General features: G+C 38.1%; 2 protein-coding genes across 2 annotated transcripts; both read left to right on the top strand.

The window, feature by feature from the left end:
• The first annotated feature begins 1279 nt into the window (after nucleotides 1-1279).
• On the top strand, nucleotides 1280-3571 carry RAD52-1 (cobalt ion binding protein). The gene is made up of 4 exons (XM_078577476.1): nucleotides 1280-1556; nucleotides 2633-2670; nucleotides 2799-2893; nucleotides 3286-3571. Exons 1-4 carry the CDS (start codon nucleotides 1297-1299, stop codon nucleotides 3427-3429), a joined length of 537 nt encoding a protein of 178 aa, XP_078433602.1. The 5' UTR covers nucleotides 1280-1296; the 3' UTR covers nucleotides 3430-3571.
• Nucleotides 3572-4738: 1167 nt separating this feature from the next.
• Nucleotides 4739-6898, top strand: LOC144704883 (NAD(P)-binding Rossmann-fold superfamily protein). Its single transcript, XM_078577454.1, has 5 exons — nucleotides 4739-5001; nucleotides 5108-5177; nucleotides 5641-5834; nucleotides 6222-6394; nucleotides 6617-6898. The coding sequence occupies exons 1-5, from the start codon at nucleotides 4783-4785 to the stop codon at nucleotides 6684-6686; spliced, it is 726 nt and encodes a 241-aa protein (XP_078433580.1). The 5' UTR covers nucleotides 4739-4782; the 3' UTR covers nucleotides 6687-6898.
• The last annotated feature ends 1198 nt before the right edge of the window (nucleotides 6899-8096 follow it).

Genomic DNA, 8096 nt, shown 5'->3' with positions numbered 1-8096 from the left:
CTCTCTTATGGAAGGTGTAGAAGAGTGAGAGAAAACAGACATTAAATGATGGGCACATATACTTATATGGACAATAAGAGAGAGAGAGATAGATAGGGAGAGAGTTTGCGTTAGTGATATAAAGAGAGAGATATATAGAGGAAGATAGTTTGTGCGAATGCTATGAAGAGATTAGGAGAGAGAGAGAGTTTTGTGTGACTGATATGAAGAGAGATAGAGAGCGAGATTCTGTGTGAGTGATATCAAGAGAGAGAGATAGAGAAGGAGAGATTTTGTGTGAGTAATATGAAGAGATAGGGAGAGAGATAGAGAGGGAGAGAGTTTGTGTGAGTGATATGAAGAGATAGGGAGAGAGAGAGAGTTTTGTGTGAGTGATATGAAGAGAGACAGAGAGAGGGGGAGAGAGTCTGTGTGAGTGATATGAAGAGAGAGAGATAGAGAGGGAGAGAGTTTGTGCGAGTGATTTGAGGAGAGAGAGAGATAGAGAGGGAGAGAGTATGTGAGTGATCTGAAGATGAAGAGAGAGAGAGAGTTTTGAGTTATAGAGGAGAGAGAGAGCTTATGTGTGATATGAAGAGAGAGATAGAGAGAGAGAGTTTGTGAGTGGTAATAAGAGAGAGATAGAGAGAGAGTTTTTGAGTGATATGAAGATGAAGAGAGAGAGATTGTGACTGATATTAAGAGAGAGATAGAGAGAGAGAGTTTGTGAGTGGTAATAAGAGAGAGATAGAGAGAGAGAGAGAGTTTTTGAGTGATATGAAGATGAAGAGAGAGAGAGTTTGTGCGTGATAGACGAGAGAGAGCTTGTGAGTGATATGAAGGAGAGAGAGAGAGAGAGAGAGAGAGAGAGAGAGAGAGAGAGAGAGAGAGAGAGAGAGAGTGTTATGAAGAGATATAAAGAGAAGAGGGACAAGAGAGAGATAGATTTTGCGTGAGTGATAGAAAGAGATATAGAGGGAAGAAGAAAGAGAGAGAGCTTGTGTGAATGATATGAAGAGACAGAGAGAGAGAGAGATGAGGGAGGAGAGAGACATGGGGCAGTTGGGTCATGCAGCTCAGGAGCACGTCTCCCCTAACCGCCAAGAGCCCCATTAGAGATTCCACTCTAATTGGGCCGCATTCCTTCCCCACACTCGGCCCATTTACAAAGTTCCATAAATAGAAAAATTCCCATAAATTGCGAAAATTCAATATTACTGGTCACCGCTTTCTAACGCTGACCGTCGGTGACTGTAACACTGCATAAACCTCGGACTATAAAACCCCGCTCGAGGAGAAGAGTTACAGAGACTGTTCATGGCTTCTTCTTGCGCGAGAGCGGTTTTCTCGAGGGCGACGGCTGAATCTTCGTCGAGGAGGAAGGCGTGGAGCTTTCTAGCGAGTCGGGGTTTTGCCGCGAAGGGTATTCCTTCTCCTGTGGAATCGATCGAGGATGTCCCGACGTCGGGAATCAGCCGGCCTCTTTCAGACATCCTCCGCGAGCTCGGCAAGCGAGTTCCCGAATCCTTCATCAAAACTCGGTTTGAAGATGGGATGCAAGTCAAATATGTTCCCTGGTGCGGTTTCCGAAGTGCTTTGCCCTTTGATTGCTGCCGTATTTGCGTGTTTCTCGGGTTTTATGCTGATTTTTTTTGATCCGCCTATGATTCCTCGCTTAAATTTCGAAATTTCACGCGCTCTAGAGAAAACCTTTGCAAAGAGATTGGTAAAAGGATCATGATCCCCTTGTTGGGTGAATAGTATGACATTCTCTGGACTCAACCGGGACCTTAGTAATTATTGTGCATAATATGAGCCAATTATAATTTATCTGAATCCGAATTACAGCCTGGCATGCCATCTTTCGTCAATTTCGCAAAGCCGATCTTAATGGCGAATGATTTTAGATTTCGGTGGTTGATGTCACACTTCTCTTTATTTAGTCAATTTTAGAGCCCTATAATAAGATCTTATAAGTGTATTTTTTGGGATATTTTTTTCAGACACGTTATCAAGTTTGAGATAACATCTAACTTCTATTTTATTATTTTACTTTCCGTTCTATATTTTTAGCAACACTATTTATTTGAAGATCTGATTTCGATTTTGATATCAGTTAATTTGATTTTTTATTTATTTTCCATGGGATATTAAAGCTATGTTTTTCATTGTTAACAAATCTCATATTTTGGTATCGTTTATTTTTCTCTCTTTTTTGACCTTTCAGTGGATATTAGCAATATTATTTTGGTTTTATAAAATATTGTTGAACATACCATGTAATTTCGATTTTAAATAGTCTAATATCTCTTTTTTGACTTCGCATGTACATTTTCTCTCATCGTTCTTTAGGTTTTAGAAAATCCAATTGAAGATAAAATCTCATTTCTATTAGTAAACTGCTAATTTTATTTTTCTTTCGAAAAATTCCATGGGATATTTATGCTAAATATTTCTTAAAGTTAAATGATATCTAATAGTAGTACCATCTAATTTGTTGTTTTGCTTTTGACTTTTCATGGAATACTTTCTAGCGACTTTATCTAGATTTTAGAAAATTGTATTTTCCTGAAGTGTAATGTGTCTTGGGTTTTCTGCTTTGCGAGGAAACTGTCAACTTCTATAATGATAATCATCTTTATTTTTGTCACAGGCATATTGTAAACCGGATTCTGAATATGCAGGCCCCAGGTACATTTGTGTTAGAGATCAAAACAATCATTTAATATCATGTTTATTATCATTTATTATTGATGCTCTCTCGTCCAAGTTGGTGTTTATACGACATAAACACATATTTTCCATTTTTCGGCTTGTAGAGTGGTCTGGTGAAGTAAAAAACATCACATATTCTGCTGATGGCAAGTCGGTTTCAGTTATTTACCGTGTCACTCTCTATGGAACTGATGCAGAGGTATGCCTACCCAATACCCGGATCGTTTTTTTTTTCCTTCAATGTTTTTTCTGATAAAATCAGATCGTCCTTTAGAAACAAAGTTTAAATAAGAAAACAATATTCAATCTGTGTTTAATATTATGATCTCAGTTCATCTTCTGCCCACCCTTTATGTTTTTACTTATAAATATCTTATTTATCCAGACAAAGAATCCATCGCATAAAATTTCTATCAAACATAATTAAAGAAATAATCGTCGTCATTTTTATGCCCATTTATTCATTTTTTTTAAACCAAAATCAAAGAGAAAAACGTTGGCTGGGATAAAAGCATCACTGTATGCAATGACTTAGATGAAATATATGAAATTAAAATATTCAAACTGTGATTAAACTGATGTTTTTTCCAGATTTACCGCGAATCAACGGGCACAGCCTCCGTGGACGACACAAGTTATGGAGATCCAGTGCAGAAGGCAGAAGGAATGGCTTTTCGCAGGGCCTGTGCGCGCCTCGGGCTGGGCCTTCACCTCTACCATGAAGATCTTTCGTAGTTGGACGGCCCACCGGCCCATCTAAGCAATTTTTTGCCTTCTCAGGATACAGGAAAAACCTCCTTCCCCAAAGGCTCTGACACATCTCTTATAAACCTCTAAAGATGGGTATATGTGTAAAAAAGTCCTGTCATTTTGTGTAGTTTTTTTTTCCAAGAAATTATCTCGAGGGGCGCAACACGAGGACTTCCCACGAGGCCACTTATCCCGGTGCTGCTGTCACCCGAGCACGTGTAACTTCGGACTTCTGATGGGATCTGGTGCACTAGTGCTAGCATGATCACTTGCTATAACTCGCTGGGAAGTATTTCCTGCATGTCCAAATCTGACATTGGATACCGATATTGAAATCGATATCGGCCTCAGATATTGGACACCTTCATTAGATACTGATATCTAAATGGATATCAGCCTCAGATATCAGACACTGTCATTTTGACTATTAACACTATGGGATGTCATTAAGGTCTTAATGATATTTGAGGCAACCAATATTATATTACCATTTTTGGATGACAGATAAGTTTGGTAGAGGGTATTGGTACCTGGTATATAAATCAGTTTTACATGGATGCTGATATTGGATATTGGTTTGCGGAAATAAATTATTATATATATTTTTAAAAAAATTAAGTCGTAAATATGTAAAACAGTATGAGTTGTAATACATTTATTAAAATGTAATCTAAAGCATATTTACCTAATAAATAAGTTTGATGTGGGAAGGGGTTTTTGATAATGACACTCTACTTGCTAATATACATCACATTCTACTGACCAACTCGTCGCGAATGGAGTCCGCAGATAACCAACAGTTAAAATCTAATATATTTTCTCAAATGATTAGCATTAGATAATGCACTGAGCTCCTGATATGATTCAAGTTTTTGAATTTTAACGATGCCTATGTGGGATTTTAATCACAGTTTTTGGATTAACTCGTGACAGTGATTCTTGATATTTTTTTTTTAAAATAATGTAAAACACTTATTTAATCATATTTTCCACACTATCATTAGACTGATGCTTAATGCCCTTAACCAAGGTTGTTTTTGCTATCATTAAAATAAAAAAAATAAACGAGACATTACTTTTTATGTTATATGAGGTCCGAATACCGGTAGGAAAACTCCAGTAGAGAAGAAGAAATAGATGAATATCGAATTAAAAACAAATATCTTTCTGAGAAATTATTTCTAAAAAAGATGAAATTATCGAAGAAACGTGCGGTCAGATGCGCGCCACGTGGACGTCGAGCTCGTCGTCCGTTACCGCGCGTGATGAAGCAATTGAAATAGAGAGCTCTAATGGCTGCAGAAAAGCGGAGAGAGAAGGGAAGAGAACTTCGTCGCCATGGCCGGAGCTTCGCCGGCTTCTTCCAAGACGGTGATGATCACGGGAGTTAGCAGAGGTCTGGGCAAGGTGCTGGCTCTGGAGTTGGCGAGGAGAGGCCACACCATCGTTGGCTGCGCGCGATCCCTTGAAAAGGTCCAGGCTTTGCAGGCCGAAATCGCCGCCGTTACTCCTGCCGGCGTCGCCGCTCAGAAGCACTTCTTCACCGATCTCGATGTGGTGCGATTGGATTTCGTTTATGTGGCCTTGTTTTTGTTTGAATTGTTTGTTTTTACGACTAAATCGTTGGATTAATGTATGCTGTTGACCTTTTTTTCGCGAATAGAGCTCCGATGCTCGTGTTCGGGAACTGGCGAGGATTCTGGTGGATGCGAAGCAGGTGCCGGATGTTCTGGGTACGATTTACTGTAAAAAAATCTTCTTTTTTTTTTTGACATTTCCTTGCCTTATTCAACCGATGAAGGCACATAAATTTTAGGTTATTGTTTTTTCGCTCTTTTTTGCCTGTTCTATTCGTCATTTTCAAGGTTATTTTTTGTTCTTATTTTTATCCCATTTTCTCCGTGTTCAATCTACATTACTGGAAAGAGGATCTGTTCCTTCCGCAAAATGCAATTAAAGATTGAGAGAAATTTCAAAAGCTGAAAGTGGAAAATACAATGAAATCGATTGCTTTGAGATCCGTAATTTAAATAAGAACGGTCCATGTGTCTTGATTATTGTTTATTTTCCACATCTTTTTTTGAAATTTTGATTTCTTTATTTCTCTATATCTACGTCATTTGTTCTTCGTCTGATTCTTTCTTCATGGATGATGGTATCACAATTTCGATTTCTGAAGTAAAACATACTGTGCAGTTAACAATGCAGGAACGATAAACAAAAATAAAAAGCTATGGGAGATCTCCCCCGAAGAGTTTGATTCCGTCATAGACATCAATATAAAGGGGACGGCCAATGTACTCCGTCATTTTCTGCCACTGATGATAGAAAAGAAGCAAGGGATCATCGTCAATATGTCATCTGGATGGGGTCGATCCACTGCTGCAGAGGTAATTTTATCATTTGTGGGCCGTCTCTACCCTCTTAACTGAGATAACAAGGAAACAGATGCATACTTTTTGAACTAAAGCTTTGTGTTATCTGCTGGGATGTGTTTGCTGTCCACAATGGCGATGATGATGGCGATGATCTTGACAATGACGATGATGATGATAATGACAATGATAAATCATCATCAGCATTGGCCAAAATCATCAGATGGCTAATTCGTCATTGTCCAGTAATCTAGTCATTGTGTCATCTTTGTCGCATCATTTCTTTTGTACCAAAAATGGATGACTATGATGATGAGGAATTTGTCATCGACTGACTACCCTATACTTCTGTCCTGTTAAAATTCATAAAAAATATCTTTAAAAAATACATGTGGTTTTCAGGTGTCACCGTATTGCGCTTCAAAGTGGGCTATTGAGGGTTTGACTAGATCTGTTGCAAAAGAACTACCAACTGGAATGGCGGCAGTTGCGCTCAACCCAGGAGTTGTGAACACTGATATGCTTGCATCCTGCTTTGGGAACTCCGCAAGTCTCTATCAATCTCCTGAATCTTGGTATCTCCATCCTTCAATCATTTACTCTAATACTTTCACTATTCTCTGGGGAACACTCTTTTAGTTTCATTCTGCTTCAATATTTATCTTGATTGATCTTTTATTTGCGCGATGTTATACCTTTTCTACACAATGGAAATTTACAAATTGAATCACTTAATGTCACATGATTCAATGAATTTATGGTTAAATGTCTTTGTTTTTTATTTCTTGACTGAATAGGGCGCCGAAGGCTGCAACTATGATACTGAGCCTGACAGCAGATGATAATGGTGCATCTCTCACTGTATAGAACAGGGAGCCCTCGTACAGGACAATTATGTCATTTCCTCTCATTGATTGATATTATCCATGATGGGTCATCGATTTTTGGTCTAGAAGTGCGTCTGTTGGGCTCTCTACAACTGAAGATTCAATTGCTTTTGCCTCAGTGCAATTTTATTTTTTCCTGATGGCTGACATGCAGCCCTCTCATACGAATGTTTAATTTCAGTTTCCCATCTCTCTCTCTTTGTTCAATTTACAAATTATACCCCCCTTATGGACATGTTTATATCCAAAATGTATGGTCATGTGAACATCTTCTCGTTCGTTGTGGAGAAAAGCATTTGTCACATCATACGAATTTTATTTTTTCCTTGTGGCTGACATGCAGCCCTCTCATACGAATGTTTAATTTCAGTTTCCCATCTATCTCTCTTTGTTCAATTTACAAATCATACCCCCCTTATGGACATGTTTATATCCAAAATGTATGGTCATGTGAACATCTTCTCGTTCATTGTGGAGAAAAGCATTTGTCACATCATACGAATTTTATTTTTTCCTTGTGGCTGACATGCAGCCCTCTCATACGAATGTTTAATTTCAGTTTCCCATCTATCTCTCTTTGTTCAATTTACAAATCATACCCCCCTTATGGACATGTTTATATCCAAAATGTATGGTCATGTGAACATCTTCTCGTTCATTGTGGAGAAAAGCATTTGTCACATCATACAATTTTATTTTTTCCTTGTGGCTGACATGCAGCCCTCTCATACTGAATGTTTAATTTCAGTTTCCATCTATCTCTCTTTGTTCAATTTACAAATCATACCCCCCTTATGGACATGTTTATATCCAAAATGTATGGTCATGTGAACATCTTCTCGTTCATTGTGGAGAAAAGCATTTGTCACATCATACGAATTTTATTTTTTCCTTGTGGCTGACATGCAGCCCTCTCATACGAATGTTTAATTTCAGTTTCCCATCTATCTCTCTTTGTTCAATTTACAAATCATACCCCCCTTATGGACATGTTTATATCCAGAATGTGTGTTCATGTGAACATCTTCTCGTTCATTGTGAGAAAAGCATTTGTCACATCATACGAATTTTATTTTTTCCTTGTGGCTGACATGCAGCCCTCTCATACGAATGTTTAATTTCAGTTTCCCATCTATCTCACTTCGTTCAATTTACAAATCATCCCCATCTTATGGACATGTTTATATCCAAAATGTATGGTCATGTGAACATCTTCTCGTTCATTGTGGAGAAAAGCATTTGTCACATCATACGAATTTTATTTTTTCCTTGTGGCTGACATGCAGCCCTCTCATACGAATGTTTAATTTCAGTTTCCCATCTATCTCTCTTTGTTCAATTTACAAATCATACCCCCCTTATGGACATGTTTATATCCAAAATGTATGGT

Source organism: Wolffia australiana, chromosome 6 (genome assembly GCF_029677425.1).
Source record: "Wolffia australiana isolate 7733 chromosome 6, ASM2967742v1".
Taxonomy (NCBI): domain Eukaryota; kingdom Viridiplantae; phylum Streptophyta; class Magnoliopsida; order Alismatales; family Araceae; genus Wolffia; species Wolffia australiana.
The sequence above is the reverse complement of the archived record's forward strand: the minus strand, read 5'-3'. Positions and strand labels throughout refer to the sequence as shown.

Coding starts and splice junctions, on each gene's coding strand:
- RAD52-1 (XM_078577476.1), top strand. CDS start 1,297: ATGGCTTCTTCTTGCGCGAGAGCGGTTTTCTCGAGGGCGACGGCTGAA. Junction 1,557..2,632: donor CAAGTCAAATATGTTCCCTG/GTGCGGTTTCCG, acceptor TTTTTGTCACAG/GCATATTGTAAACCGGATTC. Junction 2,894..3,285: donor TCTATGGAACTGATGCAGAG/GTATGCCTACCC, acceptor TGTTTTTTCCAG/ATTTACCGCGAATCAACGGG.
- LOC144704883 (XM_078577454.1), top strand. CDS start 4,783: ATGGCCGGAGCTTCGCCGGCTTCTTCCAAGACGGTGATGATCACGGGA. Junction 5,835..6,221: donor GTCGATCCACTGCTGCAGAG/GTAATTTTATCA, acceptor TGTGGTTTTCAG/GTGTCACCGTATTGCGCTTC. Junction 6,395..6,616: donor TATCAATCTCCTGAATCTTG/GTATCTCCATCC, acceptor TTGACTGAATAG/GGCGCCGAAGGCTGCAACTA.